This window comes from Dreissena polymorpha, unplaced genomic scaffold (assembly GCF_020536995.1).
Source record: "Dreissena polymorpha isolate Duluth1 unplaced genomic scaffold, UMN_Dpol_1.0 chrUn024, whole genome shotgun sequence".
Lineage (NCBI taxonomy): Eukaryota > Metazoa > Mollusca > Bivalvia > Myida > Dreissenidae > Dreissena > Dreissena polymorpha.
In genome coordinates, this window is record NW_026273338.1 from 312,501 (window position 1) to 331,149 (window position 18,649).

The 18,649-nt window shown below is 33.4% G+C and overlaps 3 protein-coding genes across 3 annotated transcripts; all 3 read left to right on the plus strand.

The window, feature by feature from the left end:
- The first annotated feature begins 3,505 nt into the window (after window positions 1–3,505).
- LOC127863665 (uncharacterized) lies at window positions 3,506–6,626 on the plus strand. The gene is made up of 2 exons (XM_052403288.1): window positions 3,506–4,263; window positions 5,720–6,626. The coding sequence occupies exons 1-2, from the start codon at window positions 3,579–3,581 to the stop codon at window positions 6,040–6,042; spliced, it is 1,008 nt and encodes a 335-aa protein (XP_052259248.1). The 5' UTR covers window positions 3,506–3,578; the 3' UTR covers window positions 6,043–6,626.
- Window positions 6,627–10,305: 3,679 nt separating this feature from the next.
- On the plus strand, window positions 10,306–12,983 carry LOC127863658 (uncharacterized). The gene is made up of 2 exons (XM_052403284.1): window positions 10,306–11,129; window positions 11,520–12,983. The coding sequence occupies exons 1-2, from the start codon at window positions 10,400–10,402 to the stop codon at window positions 11,822–11,824; spliced, it is 1,035 nt and encodes a 344-aa protein (XP_052259244.1). The 5' UTR covers window positions 10,306–10,399; the 3' UTR covers window positions 11,825–12,983.
- A 123-nt stretch (window positions 12,984–13,106) lies between these two features.
- On the plus strand, window positions 13,107–17,631 carry LOC127863657 (uncharacterized). The gene is made up of 3 exons (XM_052403283.1): window positions 13,107–13,239; window positions 14,875–16,209; window positions 16,574–17,631. Exons 2-3 carry the CDS (start codon window positions 15,021–15,023, stop codon window positions 16,888–16,890), a joined length of 1,506 nt encoding a protein of 501 aa, XP_052259243.1. The 5' UTR covers window positions 13,107–13,239; window positions 14,875–15,020; the 3' UTR covers window positions 16,891–17,631.
- Window positions 17,632–18,649: the final 1,018 nt, after the last annotated feature.

Consider the following 18,649-nt stretch of genomic DNA (forward strand, 5'->3'; position numbering starts at 1 on the left):
GGCACAAAGACTGTACTCCTTCTTACAATAACCATTTAAACTCGCAGATATGTAACAGATTTTGCAGCATCGAAGTAAACGAGGTACAACCTGATTTATACATGTCTGGTATTGAAACGTATTTAATGATTGTTCACATACCTAACTGAATGATCATTCTGTCGAATGCATATCAGTTTCATACTATAGCTCTCGTTTTTTCCTATTCATTTGGAAAGACCAATGCCCATAGTAAATCGCAAGAAGTAGCGTACTTGAACCATTTGGAAGAGTTTCAATTGGTGTAACGGTGTTTACTGAATACTCTGTGTGGGGATTAACACTGGAGCGGTTATATTGATTGCATTTCAATTATACCAATATAATTTTCAAGCGACCGGGTAGCAAGCAAAAAGCTTTCTGTTTATGTTAATATTCTTTCATAACAAAACGCTCTTGTTTAATCCCATAGCTGAGTTGTAGTTTGCTGCTATAAGCACATATCTATTTAGTGGGCGCCATAACGAAAATCTCGTTACAAAGGCCAAATTGCATTTTATTAAAGTTTTAATCACATTATCTTGATAATCAAACTTACTGATATCAGACTACTTAAAATGTTTTCAACATGAACGTTTAAAGAAAGTGTGTTATTAAACAGACTAACAAGAATATCAACATTACTCAAAAGGCACCACCATTACTTTCCAAAATCTCAAATTACCATATTTGTTTATTTTCCAAGAGACAATCAATCTAACTTAAAAAAGGTCAATATGGTGAGTTTTATCGCATTGTGGATAGCGGTTTCAAAATAAGACCGTTAATGGAACTGATAGATTCTTCACGACACCGAATTTACAACTGATAGTGGTATTGGCGCAAACAAGGAATCTGATTCAAACGATGATAACTAACTGAAGCGAATAATCCTGTAAAGCCTTAAATCCTCTTTATAAGTTACACGTAACCAATAACAACGAAATCAACTCGCTACTTTTGATTTATACAGACAACATATCTTTTGACTGCAGTTGCCACTAAATGTTAAAAAAATGTCAATAAGCTGATTTTTATCTATGCCATTCAAATACTATTTTGACATTAAATGCATTTACCAACTTTATATGCTATTGGTGCTATCTATATAAGTTCCAATTAGTTATAAAACCCTTGTAAACTTATAAAGGAGACAAGCGAACTTTTTATGTTTACCGCTAAGTGCTATATTGACCTTGGAGATTTACATATATTCATCTGAAGCATGAGCATTACACACCAGATCATTTCAACAAAATATGGCCACATTATGCGGTGTCGCCAATGACAATTGTTATAACCAACTGAAAACTACTTATATAAAAATCATAAGACCTAAACGACATTAAATATACACATGCAAAAAGTAATTAGAAATGTTGTAAATTTAATGTTCTTGAGTTTGACAATGCTCATAAAAATATTTCTTAAATAACAAAAGGCAAACTTTCTTGGAAAAATTATCAAACTTATATTAAAGGTATGACTGCTGCATATACATATATATTTCTCTTTCGTTAAAAGGATCAGAGATATCGAGACAAAATGAACATTTACAAACACAAAGTTGTATTTCTAACAAAAGGAAAATGAATCCCCATCAAAGTCAAAGCCATAATAGAGTAGACAACTGAAAGCGAGAAAGGAAACTAATCGAAGAGGTCATTATGCTATTGTTTAACATACTTTAAATGAAAAATTTCTGTTGATTACATTTAACGTCATAGTATTAAAATCGCGAATAATGTGAAATAGCTTTACTATTTATTTATAGACATATGTTTGGGCTTAATGCCGTTTTAGTGTTCAAAATTCAATTCCCGGGTTCACGTGCGAGAAGATAAATCATAGTTAATTCCATACTGTTCAAACGCGTTCTAATGTAAATTAGTGTACAGATACAGGTAAAAAGAATTTATATGCACGCCATATTTGCTTAAAATTTACATTTTCGCAAATGTACACCAATCATCATAATATATGAAAATGGAACGACGGAATATGTGTCAATAACTTAATAAAGTGGCTAAGAACAAATTCCGAACGGTTTAAATTTGTATAATTTTTTGTTTGTTTTTTACATACTATATAAAGCACACATTTTAGTAAAAAGAATAACAACAAATACTTTCATTCTTAATCCTTAAGACACATAAAAGAAGGTTAGTTTTATGCATTTCAGAGATTCTGGTATTTCTCAATCTTCAAATAATAGAACATTTTTCGCTTCACACATTGTAAACGTAAATATGTATACTCTATGTGAGCGGGATTTTTTTTTATACTAATATGGACTTTAATTGACAAACATATCATTTAACATTCGTGCGAATTTATTACATCACAAAACAAACCAGCCAAGGACCTTTTAAAAGTTATTTTCACAAACAAAATAGTGTTGAGTGAAATATACCCATTTTTCCATCATAGGAACTGATACTAATCAGCATTAATTGAGTTATTGTCGGTGTACATTTGCTGTCACTTCATTAAACGCGTCAAATAAACATTATGAGCAATACATAAACAAAATTGTGATGACATGCCCAATAATCAGAAAATGTACTATGTAGAAGTGCAAGCAATAATTCGTACAAGACTTAACATTCTTAAAGGCTGAGCAATTGTAGTCGGACGTTGTAAGATGTTATAAACGCTATGTATATATTACTCGTAATGTATGTAAACTATTCAAGCGAACAATTTAATTTGTTAAAGGAGCATATTTCGTTCAGCATAAAGTTTATGCGGCTATGTAAAGGGACTATATAAACGGTATAATGCGTTACTGCTTCAATGTTAATTACATATATTTTATTTAAATGCACTTTACTGAAGCATAAATATATTAATAAAGTTCGAACAAATATTATTCTATGCAAAATGCGAAATTTGATATAAAACAATTAGCAAAAGATTAAGAAAAAACCACAGTTGGTAACGAACTCGTTTTAAGGAGTGACTGCAGACGCTTTTTAACTACACAATACTGTTTGAATTTATACCCAGATATATGTTATAATTACATTAATAATGCATATATTTAACGTGTCAAATAATAAGCCCCATATAATACAATGATTTTTTTATTATCTCAGATTGCATGTTCTATTCAAATATTGCGATTTGTATCAGTTAGTATACACAATTATTTATTTTTATCAAGATTATCTAAAGAAGCTTTTCGTTTATGAGCACTAATAAATGTCCCTTTTATTGGTTAGCACCAGTTTTTTGCGGTTTTTGCCATTCAATTTTCTTGACTGGATCAGTAAATGCATATGCTATGCTACACATGTATAAACACTATTCTTTAAAATAATTCTAAACTTTGAATTTTGGACCGTCTTCCATTTAATGCGAGACATAGTCTGTCATGAAACTTTATCCGGTTTCACACCACATCCAGTGAATGTAGTATTGTTTACAATTCCGGGAGCGTGTTTAAATCTCCATTACTGTTCTAGTACTCGGAAGCATTGATGTCTAAAATTGTCATAAATAACGAAGAATCGGTAATTTAAATCGTTAAGTTAAAATGGGAAATAGTTCTGCTTTTAATGGAATCGAAACGTTTCCTGACAAATACTTTTAACAAAATGGATTATACACCAGTTTTAAGGGATGGTGGGCTTTATGAGTGCGATATATGTGAACAAAAGTCGTTAACTGACATTATCTTTTGCAAGAAATGTGAACAAAGTTTGTGTTGTACGTGTGTTCATATTCATAACAAATTCAACCTATTAAAAAGCCATAACATATCAAACTTATGCAACCCAAATCTTGGTGAATGCAATACAATAACAACCAGAAGTCCCAAGCAATGTTCTTCAAAGAGTTTCGCGGAAAGCAGTGTGTATGACTACGCTGATGTACACGCAAGCATGCAAGTGCAGACGTTGTCATCACGTGGAAAAATTCCGTTTCCTGTAATAGATAAAACCTATATCAATAAAGATTTACATCTTAGTGCAAAAGCCTGTAATAGAAAATGCGACGTAGACGCGGGTTTGCGAGTAAAGGCGCTGTCATCGTGTGTCAATGTCTCTTGTCCTCAAATAGATGGTGTTTATGAAAATGATGATTTAAACGCCAAAGGCTCTTTCCGAACAGAGAATCAGACAAATACCTGTGCACACAAGAACGCGATCGATATGGGGGTTGTATCTGTCTATGACGAGGTGGTATCGGCCGTATACGAAGAAGTTGACATGGAGGTAGTTTCAGCAGCCCCGAATAAAGGTTACTAAAATTCCTTTATAATAATAATGTTTGGTAAATTTAGGCATGCTTGGGGTGAATAATTATCACGCACTTACCATAGTGAACTAATTGCTCATGGCATTTAATTTAAGTCGTTTTGAGCAACATATTTTAGATCGGTCTGCTAGAATGTTGCTTGTTTCTAATCCAACCTTGTCTAACAAAATATGTTCGTTTAATCTTGGTAAATACCTTACATTTTTAGTTTCTTTCATTCAGAAAACGTTTGGTTCTACTTTATTCGGAATTACGATTTAAAATAACATTGTTTTGCTTTGTATAAAAGCTTAATACTGCAAAGTATGATTTAATAGCAATAACTCATTGTGAATATAAATTATCAAAATAGATTAAGATATATTATGATATTTGCTCTTACATTGTAGCTTGTTTTGTATGCTATTAAACAGCCATTTGTCAAATATTTAGTATAGATTTAAATAAGTATCAAAGATTGCGACTGTTGTCAGAATTAGTTTTTTAAGATAAACAAGCTGTTTTAATGAGTCTGAAGAGCAATTTGTTTGACAATTATATTCTGGATATGTTAAGTTACTTGAAAAATTAAATACACAGCGAAATATATTATGCATTTTCGATATAGATTAAGCAGGCTGGCAGCATGTATAAAATATTATATATCTTTTTCATGTATTTTCAGTAACATTGTATTTGTATCTTCAACCACTTAAACCTCTTAGACATTTACGATAGCAACAGGGCTTTGTGAATCAGCTTGTATTGGCTTTGCGACCACCTGCACGCATGTTTATTGCCATGGTGGCATGACAAATTGTTTAAGCATGAATGGCATACCGCAAGATATTAGTTATGGTATTTATGTACGCATGGTCTGAGACAAATCATTTCATTTCAGTTTCCAAAATAAGTAATCAACCACATTCGTATTCCTTTGAGTATATATCTGTATATATGTACGTTCACAGTTTTCTTATACATTAACGTTTACAAAATTAATGAAGACTTTAGTTTAAACATGTAATTAACGGTAATAGAACACTTAATTTATGCTTAAGCTTATAATATTTGCAACAGGTTACATTCCGATTTTATAACATAGATCATGTTATGATAAAGGTTTCAGCCAAAACAAATAAGAAACCAACACCCAGCACTTCCTTCCTCAATCTAAAGACTTACCCAACAGTGCACACATTTAAATTGTTTTATCATGGAAAACAAAGTACTTAACCACAAATATAATGCTGTCACATTTTCAAAACAGTCATTAAATGTGGGTATTCCGATCTAAAATACAAAATATGAAATCGTTGTCACACATTCGTTTCATTTTAGCTTTCCTTTTTAATACACGTTAAGACACTTTACTAAAACATTCTTATCACACACCAAATTAAATTTCTTAGCTCAGTCGCCTAAACAAAATTACATTAATAAGCAAATTATCTTGCAGTTGATCGCTTTAATGTGATTGTGGAGGAATCAACATTGGCAGCCAAAAGCGGTATAGTGGGCGAACGGATCTTGGTGATCGAGAAAAGGGTGATTTTGTTTAAAGAAAATGATACCGAACTCACCTTACTAACTATTCCCCGACCTTGCATTCGAAGATTTGGAATTCAACGTGCTGATGTGCTGTACTTTGAGATTGGACGGACATTTGTATTTGGTGAAGGTAAAGTTTACGTCAAATGTCAACAGGCGGAACACATTTATGAAAAGTTGTTCTCATATTGCTGTCAGCAGAACCCTCGCTATTTAAGTGCAGTACATTAATATGCGCTGGTTTAAGACTTTTATACAGAATGAAAACAAGGAATGTGAATACAGAATGGTTGAGATTGTTGTCTCGTTCATTCATAAGAAATAAATGATTATGAGAAAAGGGATTAAACAATGAAGAATTCTATACTTTACAGAGAAAAATGTATTAAACCGACCTATGCTTTTAATTGGATATTCGTGACCACTTTATGCGAATAATCTACACTTGCCCCGCATACAAAATATGAATATAGTGAGGGCGAGTGCTGAGATATCGCCAATGTACTATGTAAATTTCAGGAAGGTACGAGACATGTCCTGTCTCAGTGTAACGATCTTCTAAAATACCGTAAGAATGGGTTGCTATTTGTGAAGGTATTATGCAATCAGCTGAGTTATGAGACTGTGTATGTAGTCTAGTATACACCCATGTATGCACCTTTTATGAACTCAGACATGTGCCCGGAAGATAACTATTGACTATAAAACATGCATTTATGTATCAAATTTACTGATTAGAAAAGTAACAATTGCACAAACAATAACTTGAATAGTGTCAAAACTGTGTTTACCGATATATCCAATAAAATAAAACGCGTACACTGCAATATATAAATATGCTTTGTTATTTATATTATAATGTAATATAATCACATTATATGCGATTACACACAGTTTATCATTCGTTTTCGTATGTTTTATTTACGGTTGACCAACTTTGACCTCTTTGCATTCAAGACCTTTGTACCCAATACCCATGTAAAGTTAATACAGTCAAAACATTTTTGACAAGTTAAAACATGGTCGACATTGTTCGTCTTAAAATGACCACGTAATATCTATGGTGAACCATGTTTTATGTCGATGCTTATGTCAACATGAGGCTTTATAAAGGCACTGTCTAATCTTGGTCCATGGTCATAAAAAATTACTGTTGTCAAACCTGTTATATCAGATTATTGCCGCCCTAGCATCATGGTCAACCTTCGTTTGATCAGTATTATTATATCCATAATAATTATTTATTTATTCATTTTTTCCGTTCAATACAGTGTATTTACCTCGTGCATATGTGTATGTGGGTCTAGGGCATCCTACTCCACACCGTACATAATAACAGGCAAAATATGCATATAACAACATGTCTTTTACATTTTACCATACAAACGCTTTTATATTGCAATATAAACAACATTTCCTAAAGAAATATTTGAAAATACATTACTTATCATGTTTTGTTTCACAACTACTGGAGAAGCGGTGGCAATATAAACAGCATTTTGGAAAGGCATATTTTACAATACATTACTTCTTTTCACAACTAGTGAACAAGCCTTAAAATAGTTCCAATTCTTAACACTGCCACAAATCATTAAACAAATTATTTTCAGTTAGAACAAGTCAATGTAAGGACAGGTACGATTTCGCAGCTTTAAGCGTTGGTCTAGTTTGGTTTATTCAACTATTATAAATATACATTTGTATCAACATGGATATATGGTTTAAGGGTCCGTTTGTATTGCATGTCCCAGTATAAAAGAGAGCATATTTAGACAGTTCGCAAGACGATTATAGCCAGAAGACAAATCTGCTGTAAATTTATTGAGACGCTTACATTACCAAAATAAATGTTGAAGACTTTCACATTCAGTTTGCCAAAAGTGCAGTTGGCTGATATGGCATAGCCAATTTTAAATAAAAATGAGTTTCTACGTATGATTATAATTATGTATAATTATGAAATAACTGCACATTCGTATCCCGTGTTATATGAAAATGCATACCAAAATAAATCGCCATTCGTTTGTTTCAATGTTATTAAAAATAGTTGATCATGTATTTATGCAACCTGGTGTAGACTCGTTTTATACGCCCGTTTTTAAAACGGGACGTATTATAAGATCACCCTTGGCGGGCGGCGGCGGGCGGGCGGCGGCGGGCAGCGGCGGGCGGGCGGCGGCGACGGTCGGCGGCGGGCGGCGGCGTCCACAGCAGTGTCCGCTCTCTAATTCAAATAGTTTTTATCCGATCTTCACCAAAATTGGTCAGAAATTGTATCAAGACAATATCTAGGTAAAGTTTGAATATGGGTTATGTCGGGTCAAAAACAAGGTCACTGGGGTCTTTTAGTGCATTTCGAGGATTTAGCATGGTGTCGCTCTCTAATTCAAGTATGAAGTAGTTTTCATCCAATCTTCACCAAATTTAGTCAGAACTTGAGTCTAAATGATATCTAGGTCAAGTTCAAATATAGGTCACGAGGTCAATTAGTGCATTTCAAGCATTTAGCATGTTGTCCGAACTCTAATTGAAGTAGTTTTCATCCGATCATTTTGCCACTCAAATGGTAAATTTATGTGTTGCTTAATTTTCGAAGATATGTCATTTTGTCACTCAAATGGTAAAGTTATCAAGTTGTCCAAAACCTTCCAACAGGCGCATCTCGTGACAGCTTGGCACTCCTGTTGGTAATTATTTCATACATAGGTTGTGTACCCTTTGTGTTAAGTAAAATGTATCGTAGACAAGTGTGAATAAAAGGCTTCAAAAAGTGTCATAAGAGCTTTCATGTATTTAAAACTGCGTTCATAATTGCTACGAAAAAAAGGTCATTTGGATTGAAGTTTAATTCTTTGCAAAATCGTCACATTGTTAATGTTAAATGTCCAGGTGCCTCTATATGAATTGAAAGTTTTATCGAGATGCCTCAATATTTTATTTTTATTTTATAATGCAAAGACTTGCGCGCATACAAGCTGAAGAGTGTATACGTGCGTTTGCTCGCTCATGAAGACCAATGGTACATCCGGCGACCAACAAACTCGGCCCACGATTATTATATTTAAACCAAATATGGAACTAGTTTATCATTAAATAAAACTAAGTAGATCTGTACTACAAACATATCTTAATACCCAACCTACATTTACAATGATTTTCATTGATTTATCGGTCTATGTGGTTCCTATCAATTTATTTTAAGTAAGAAAATACCATTTCCTTATTCGATTTGAATAAGGAATAGGGAACCAGTCCTTTTTTCCCCTATTGAACCCGAAAAAGGAACTGGGTTATCATTAAATAAAACTAAGTAGAGATGTACTGCAATTAATGTGTGTGAAACCCAACCTACATGTTTTATGTTTTTCTCTTATGTATTTGTTCATTTGGTTCATGTTAATAATTTTTAGTAAGAAAATGCCAGTTCCTAATTCGATTTGAATGAGGAATATGGAACCAGTTCCTTATTCCTAATTCAAGTTGAAGAACGAACTTGGTAATGATTTAATAAAACTAGGTCGAAATGTATTGCAATACGCAATTGTAATTTCTAACTTACATATACCATTACTTTCATTGATATTTAGTTCTGTTTGGTTACTGTGAATTTATGTCTGAGTAATGCCTGTATTTATAATACTTGTTCTCAGCGTTTATCGCTAAATAAAAATACAGTTGAAATGTTGCAAAAAATGTCCATATAACATAATCAAGCTTAAAAAACATACTCACCATCTAAAACATAAAATATCCGAAAATGTGCGTCCGGAATACAGGGTTCCGAATAAAGAACTTACTGGACACCAATTCCTTATTCGGAGGCCCATATTTTCGTATTGTTATATTCGGATCATTCTAGAATAGCGCAGCTTTATATTCGTTATTACTGGCTATCTTTAATGTAAGTTTTTTATTTATATCTCTGATACAGTTCTGAAACATGAATTTATAACGTGATTTATAAAGTACATATATTCAAGTAATTTTGTTTGGATTAACTTAAGAATTGTATGCATTATTTTCTTGAAAACCCTGTATCAAATATGTTCTGCTCGTATAATGAGTGAGGAACTGGCCATTATTGCTTATTTGAAAAAAGGATCAGGTACAACGAAAAATGAAACAACTTAATCTCCATCACGCAGGTTTGTTTATAAACAAAATCCAGAAGTCGCTAAACCCGACCCGCGTAATAAACGGGTTTGATTATACGTTTCACTAGGAAATGTTTTGACCATCAGTACCATTTAACACTTACTATCACTAATTACTGCAACCCTCAAAATAACAGATTACGTTTACCTTCTTTACCAATTTAAAAAGGCGGACATTCATGTTTAACTATAAAAACATACTGATTGTGTATCTAAATAATAGATTATTTAGCATGTGTCTGCCATAGTTGATTCTGTAAAATAAATTTCCTTTCGGGCCTAATTAAGTGTTAAACAAATATGAAGTGAAAACAAAAAGGCTTTATGTTATAAAGTTTCCTCATCTTTCTATTTCAAACAATTATCACAGCGGTTTTAACATGAGATGATATTTACATCCACTATCTAATAATCGTGTGTCTTGATAATAAACGATGGATAGTAACGAATGTAAAACTCTGAATTCAGTCAAACAGTGTGATATTTGTGACATCTTTTGCCATGACATATTATACTGCAATAAATGTTTCCAATGGATGTGCAGAAATTGTGCTCATGTGCATAATAGGTTTCAACTTCTTAAAGAAGATACTATGACAACGTTTACTTGTATGAGAAATGAAGTTAGAAATAAAGCCAGTGACGTACAGACAATTATTGAAAAAACTGAATCGTGTGCGAGGGATAAAGAAGAGGTTATTAATAGTAACGAAACGTCCGACTTTTGCATTGATCAAGTTTCCCTGTTTTCTGCAAGAAACGACTATTCGAGCCCAAATACCGAACCGATAGTACAGAACAAATGGTTTAGTACACCAGACTGTGTGCCTAATAACAACCAACTATACTCTACCCTAGCTAAGGACAGACTGGATGCACCGTACGTAAGGTTAAGATTACTTTCCGAGTCTGCAGACATGGCTGAAAATCAAGAAGACAATATATATTTTCAGGATGAAGATGTTAGCTTTGGCCACTCGGTTGATCAACTAAAAAACAATAGACCATGCGGTGATTACAGATTGCGTAAAGCGAATTCCTATTACAACAAGTCAGAGATGTCATTTCACGAAAATTCACGCATAAACCAAGATTCAAGAAAAGGAGAAACTTTGTCAAATATTTATTCAGACATCAACGACGTTACCTGCATATCTATACAAGGTAATTGATAAATTAAACATTCATACTGATGAAAAAAACTAATACAATGCGCTTATTGAACACATTCGTAGAATTGTATACTGAAGGAACGATTGACAACATGTTTAAATTAAAAGCACGAAGCAAAGACAAATGCTAGTAACAGCCATTTAGAGTGTTAACGAGTTGCAACATTAATATACCTCTTAATGGGATAAGTATACAACCATTGTGTTTTATAATTGTCTGTATAATAAGTCAATGAACATGGTGTGCATCAAATTGTAAAAATATATATTGTAATAAGACTAGATGATATGCATTCGTAAATAATATCAACAAAATGATGCTAAAACAGAAAAACGTAATAATTACTTATCTTTACATTATCATTATAATATCATTTTGCAGAGAGTCTTTTTGACGTTTCGGTGCTGCCCAGATCTCTGGCAACGAAGAACAAACTCGTCGGAGAACGTGTAATTGTAGTGGCACCAGGCAAGATAATCTTCTTAGATAAAGACACTAAAGCGTATAGAATGACCTTTCCTTTGGAGTGGATTCGCTGCTATGGTCATAATGGGGATAAATTATATTTTGACGTTGGTAAAACCCATGTTTTTAGAAAAGGAAAAATATTCATACAGAGCAACCCACAAGCAATAATACAGATACGTGAATTAATTCACAAACACTGTTATACGAAGAAAACTTAAAGAACACGTGAAGCTTAATTCATCTCTCCCACACTTAGCATTCAAATGCGGTTCCCATACATTTATCTGTTTGTATGTATTGTGTTGTTTAAAGTGAATCTTGTCTTATTTACACAAATTGTCACTTGCCTTATACAAACGTCTTTCGGATTTTGACGAGAGTTTCTCACCTGAAGAAGCCATTTTCTATTTTAAAAGTTGACTTTAAAACATGAGTTGGTTAGATCTATCCTTGATACAATCTCCTTTTGCACCAGAGCTGTTGTACATGAACCTTTATAATCACAAAGCAAAAATGTGTTTAAAAGCCTTTGTCCGCATTTTTGTATTCCTTTACAAAAACTTCTGCATCAGATGACAATATGACTCAATATTGTTAAACGGTAAATTAAGACACTACAGAGTTCATGTTAAATGTACAATCAATGAAAATACGCGATAAATAATATATCGTCATAGCGTAATAGCGAATCGAACGATCTTAAAGATATGGTATAATATGTTTTATCCTTTATGTTCAACTATCTTACTCAGCAAAGTACGTTATAAAATGACAAATCGTGCCAGGTCATATGTATGTAGATCAGTCTACATTTGTGAAATTGCATACAGTGTAAATGTCGCAATACAAAACGTTATGCTGAATCAACATTTTTTTGTAAATATTTGTTTACTTGGCATTTATGTAATACCTATGGGCAAGCAATGAAATAATGAAGAATCCAGAAAAATACAATACAATTTTAGTTTGAATCTATTTTTGTTTTTTTTTCTGTTTTACTGTTACAGTGTTAAGAAGCTTATCCATTTATGTTTTGTTCTAAATAATCAAGCTTTAAGCTAACGCTGTGTGCTAAATAAAAATAGTAATATATACTTGTTCCACATCACTATTTTTATTTAGCATTGTCTGCGCATAAATTGTATACAGATTTGAAATACTATACTTTCGATTGTTTGAATCAAGTTACTGAGCATGCTCTTATGTTTCGTATAGACATGAAAGCTGTACATACACTGTAAGACAGGACGACCATTGCTTCTGAAAGTACTCTATCTCTTTAAGAAAAAAAGACTGACATCTTTGCTTATGGCATACATTCATCTGTACGATTAGAGTGATTGTGTTTCCATACATTTCAGTAAATTATTATGCTTCCTTGTGTTTTCATTTTATTTTTAAACAAATAATATAAAAAGCCTTTAAGTGATATTTATCGAAAGTAGAAGAGGGACATAATTGTATATCGTTTACAGCTGCGCAGCTGTCTCATTACTCAGTTGAAGGACATTGAAACCATGCACAATGCTGTATAAAAAAACATGCGACAGAGCTAAACAAAGCAATGTCATACCGTGCGTTAATTGTTAACATATTCTAATTTGTAGGTTATGGAATACGTTAGAACAAACACGTACGCATAAAATCGTATTATTTAATTCTGGTTCATGCTAAATTGTTACATTTGTTATGTGAATATCTATTGAATACAAATATTAAGACATGCTTTTAAGTCATACTCATAGAAAGAAGAAGACGAGCATTATTTGAAAGTGTAATTCGCTCATAAGTTATATAAAAGTTCCATTACAGGAAATAAATTATTAATAATCGATTCCGATTTTTCCTCAGTAAAGTATTGTAAACAATGAATGACAGTCAACGTTGAATTTGTATTTCAAGTAAATGCATCGACACAGATACAAAGATCGATACGCCATAACAGCTGACTAATTTCCATGTTTGAATCGGCATCTAATATAAAATACAATACAAAGAAATTAATCCGACTGAACTACCAATAACATCTTATTTATATTCGGGAAAAGTTGCCAAATGGTATGACTCTGATTTGGGATCAGGAGTTCACAGGTTGAAATCCTGCGCATATTACCAGAATTCGCCAAAGCAAGAATGGCATCTTTCGCTTGATTTTCTTGATTTTATTGATCAGTTTCTTCAATGGAAATAGAGCTTGACTGAATATAACGCAGTGACTAATGACGACTTAAACCCAATACATGGGAAAATCGTTTAAAGATTAATATTTTATCAATATCCTAGTATAAATGAACATTTACCCTTTTCTTTCATTAAAAGAATGCAAATATCCGCAACTCGCATTATAAAAATTGCATATTTATAGTTGATTTCATTTCTGTACTTCATGTCAGAGATTTGTGATTCCACAATAATACATTTTTTAATGGGCAGGTAGTAGTACTTGTATATGCCTTAACAGTTAAGGCATATACAAGTACTACTACCAGCCCCTTATAACCAGTTGTACTATTTTTACATGAAATCTTGTGTTATCACTTTTTACACGATGAGAGAGGACTCCTTTAGATACCAATTATAACTAGAATTGTCATTGTCTTGCCCACAATACCCCACCCCACCCGATCCGCTTGTCGCTAGAGGAAATTTTCAGTTCAGTTTTGAGAAGTTCAAGTACGTCGTATAGTTTGCCCCATTAAAATGTGTATGTAAAAGATTAACACATGACAATAACTTTCAATTTATGGAAGCTATAGATATGGTCCTTGTGCACTGCATATCTCGTCATGAGATCTGGATACTAAAATGAAAAATTATCAAAGGGCTATAACTCTCAAATATGAAACCAATAGTTGTATTTTACATGCAATTCACATCCTCATAATTAATACTTCATGCTTATCAAATCTCAAGGCGAAAACTCTTTAAATTTCAAGTTAGGCTCCGGAAAGCAAATTTATTCTGTAATCATATAGATTCCGTAATTACTTTACGCACAGTAAGAGAGAGAGAGGTATATAAACTGTCCGGATAACTTGCATCACGAATGCGTTACTTTTTTTACTTTCCTTTCCGAAATTAGTGTTATCTTTTTACTTAAATTGTATTTTCTGTCTCATCTTTCTTAGTATGTGAAGTAGAAACATCGGAAAACATAAAGTGTAATATACACGGAAGTACGTATCGAATGTGAATAATCTTATTCAATAGCATGAGTTTCGTATCTTTTTAAATCGAATGTGTCAGTTTAGAATTTGCCCCTTTATAGGGTCAAGTGCAACACGATGTTATTTCGCACAGTCGAACATTCATGTGCGTTCAAACAATGCGCATTAAAAGGAGCGGTTCTACTATTAATACAATGTATACATGAAATTTAAGTAGTCAACGTCGTTTCTTGAATAACTAAGGCTGATGGATGATATCAGGACTAAAAAAGGCGAACGTTTAAATATGTGCGATATATGTGGCACATATAGTGATGAGACTTTTTACTGTGTGGAATGCTCCCAGCCGCTGTGCAAGAATTGCGTGCCGCTTCATAATAATTTTAGACTCTTAAAAGGCCATAACATTAACATTAAAGCGGTTAGATGTGAGGATACGGTTAAGCATGATTACGTAAATATCTTAGCATCGAATAACCGCAAAACTTCGGATAACGTTACGCCTGTTGTCGTTCACACGGACAAAGAAGCGAGTATTTACACTGGCTATGATGATGTTGCGAACAGGTCGGAGAAAACAGTTGTCAATTATGTCGACGTTACAGCCAATATTGTTCTCAAAAGCACTGAACGAGCAGCTCCAGACAACTTCAATCAGGCCGACTGGACGGATGGTTGCTGGAAATCTTTGTTTGTCGATACTCATCACAGCGTTCTCGATAATAACGACGTAAAAAAATCACCGTCTCTTAGTTTCATGCCAAAAAATCTTGACGCGTTAAAGCGTCCTTCCTTTAGCAGTGCGCCCGATATATCTGCTTGCGGTCGAACGGATATGCCTCCGCCCAAAGTATGCAGAGACTCATATGAGGATACAAGTGATGTGGTCTATATTTACTCTTCTTTTAATGAAGTAAGTGACCTTGCAAAAGAAGAACAAATGAAATCTTTCAAAGTCAACGGCAAGATTTCCGCATGTACTGATGTCAGAGGGGACTTGCTTGACTTGCCAAGGAAACATGGTAGTTGTGGAGACGTTAATGTGACAAATTTTCACACTTATGTTAATGATCCAAATCACCCCATCTGTAGGTTAATAAGAAAATTGCCTGAACTTCCAAATACCGGATCTTCTAAGTTTAGTTATATCTCTGGTTATGTTAACGAGCCAAATACAAGTTTAAGTAAGAAAGGTGCAGAAATAAATCGTCGCAGACAGTTGTCGGAACCATCATTAAACGAAACCACACATTTTAACCATGCAAATGTTCATGTTAACGTAACCAATAGTGCGAAAACTGAATCCGTCACCACGAAAAGCACTCCGGGAATTCGACCACCCGACTTAACAGATATTGGAATATCACCTAGACGTATGCACCAGAACAAAAGAGGCGAGGCACGAACTCCAGAAGAACCACGTAAATTACAAATGGGTAATGTACAAAGAAACTAAAGAATATATTTATGCGAAAAACATGCCGTAAATACTGTTTCAGTTAAGAGTACATGCATTTCATGAATGTGATATTATGGAACATTCAGATATGCAAATCTTGGAGGAATGTAATTTTTATTGTGATTGTTTTATATAATAAAACAAAATATGTGTGCTCGCATTAAATGCATTGCAACAAAACGTGTACTTATTTAACGTCATATGAGAGAGCAGTGGTAAAGTTATAAGTAAGCCATTGAACACTATCCGATTATCATGCCTTCGTTAACATTTGAATACTTGACGTAACAAACTATTTTATCCATTAACCATTTTTCAATACATCGCAAAACCTTTTTCAGTTTCAGGTGATCACTTCCATGTCCAAATTGAGAACACTCCTCTCGCATCAAAAAGCAAAATAGTGGGAGAACGGATGTTGGTGGTGGAAGAAGGACAGATGAGAATACTGGACAAAGATACAAAATTGTGTATAGCGACATTCCTTTTACCTTGGATACGAAAATTTAGTTGTCATGGTGATAACTTAAGCGTTAAAGTGGGAAAGAAAAGCGCATTTGGAAAAGGAATCATTCAAATTCGAAATCATCCCTACGTCATTGAGGAAATATTAGGATTAGTTCGTGGTTATTGCAAACATAAATATTCCTTATCCTAAGCCTGACGTATCTAAAAAATGATATGATGTGACGAAAGTACGCGTTCAATTCGTGGTTCAATTTGCAATGGAATTGTATTTAATTAATCTTTGTCGTTCTTATGACTAAGTGACAACCCTTTCTACGGTTATCCTGCAATGGACATGTTCAATATATTGTTTAACTCTATAATCATGTATTGACGGATGAATGTATCTAGTGTTTTCAATGTTCGACTGAACTGATTTTCTGTAACATACTTATATGACCTATAAATTAAACTTACCAAAAGATTAAAATTAAATTTACAAAAATATAACATTTCCTGTATATATACATGTATAACAAGTAACTTGATAGCTGTTACTATATTAACGGTGGGCATTGGCGGACTAAACGTTTGTCAAGGAAACCAATGGTCCTATTCAAGTATGAAGTAGCTGATATTGTTACAATAATGTAAAGACTAGCCGAACAGCATGGGTAGTTTTGATAATGTTATTGTTTTGTTTCGTTGAATACACAGCGAGTGTCTTGGTTTCGGTTATTTATTTTTTGTCCGTTAAATGTATCGCTTGATCTCGTAGTACAGCATGCGCAGATGGAAAACTGTTAAAGCTTTAATAACAAATAAACCATTGTATTTCGTGTCGATGCTTTGTTTTTTGTTTGACGCATTTTAGGTTTAGGTTTTAATGTTTGTCGGAAGCATTATAATGTAAAAAAGTTCTCGGAGGTGAATTAAATTTTGAGATAACATGTACATGTATTAATTTTTAATCCAAGATCGCCATGGCGTAGCGGATATGGTGTCCGCCTAGCGATCGAGAGTTCACGGTTTCGACTACCAGTCTTTATGTCTCCTCTAAAGACAGCAATAACTGCTTCTACCAAGGAAAAGTACTTGGGGGTGTTTGAATAAGCCTTAGGCTTTCAGGGTAATCGATGAAAATTTACTAGGTTGAAACTAAACTACATTTGGAGACACATATATGACACATATGTAAGTAAGAAATTACTTTATTCCCAATAGATATAGCTTTGGGTTGCGTTTAATAGTGTTTTACGAACCCTTACAATATGTATACAAATAATTTTGAGCATTTTTTAATTCAAGGGTAATAAATCATACGTCCTTAAAGCAATCTGGCCTACTACCAATCTTAGCCTAGTTAGTATGCCTACAAATATTATAACCGAGCTTCAATACTACCTTGAGTAAGAGAGCGGTATACCCATATCGGGCGTAAACAAATAAAGCCGGAAATGTCATAAGGCTACTTAAACGATAAGTGTATGCGTGACAAGTTGAAAACATTCGAGCAATCGACATAACGCATACTTTAAAATAAGCAAGTAAATTCCTTGAATTGATATCCCCCGCCAAATAAAGTTTGTTTATGGATGGGTGCAGATGCCTTGATGTATGGTATAATCATAAACAAATTATTTAAGTGTAGGGTAATTGTGTCTATTCATTGTAATTCTCCTGATATATATATAAAGGCAATAACTCTTATTTTTGAATGTGTATGATTATGGTTGCTTCGCCTCCTTAATATCAATACACCCACGAAGTTTCATGTTGAAGTCTTGTATGATATCTGAGATAAAGCCCTGAAAGTTAACATCGTACAAAAACAAAGAGAAATAAATCTTATTGAAGAAAGTGTATGGTCATGGTTAATGTGCGCGGCACTTCCCCTAAGTTTTATCTATAAACCAATGAAGTTTCATGTTAATATCTTATATAGTTTCTGAGCTAAAGCCATGCAAAGT

Coding starts and splice junctions, on each gene's coding strand:
- LOC127863665 (XM_052403288.1), top strand. CDS start 3,579: ATGGAATCGAAACGTTTCCTGACAAATACTTTTAACAAAATGGATTAT. Junction 4,264..5,719: donor TTCAGCAGCCCCGAATAAAG/GTTACTAAAATT, acceptor ATTATCTTGCAG/TTGATCGCTTTAATGTGATT.
- LOC127863658 (XM_052403284.1), top strand. CDS start 10,400: ATGGATAGTAACGAATGTAAAACTCTGAATTCAGTCAAACAGTGTGAT. Junction 11,130..11,519: donor TACCTGCATATCTATACAAG/GTAATTGATAAA, acceptor ATCATTTTGCAG/AGAGTCTTTTTGACGTTTCG.
- LOC127863657 (XM_052403283.1), top strand. CDS start 15,021: ATGGATGATATCAGGACTAAAAAAGGCGAACGTTTAAATATGTGCGAT. Junction 16,210..16,573: donor ACCACGTAAATTACAAATGG/GTAATGTACAAA, acceptor AACCTTTTTCAG/TTTCAGGTGATCACTTCCAT.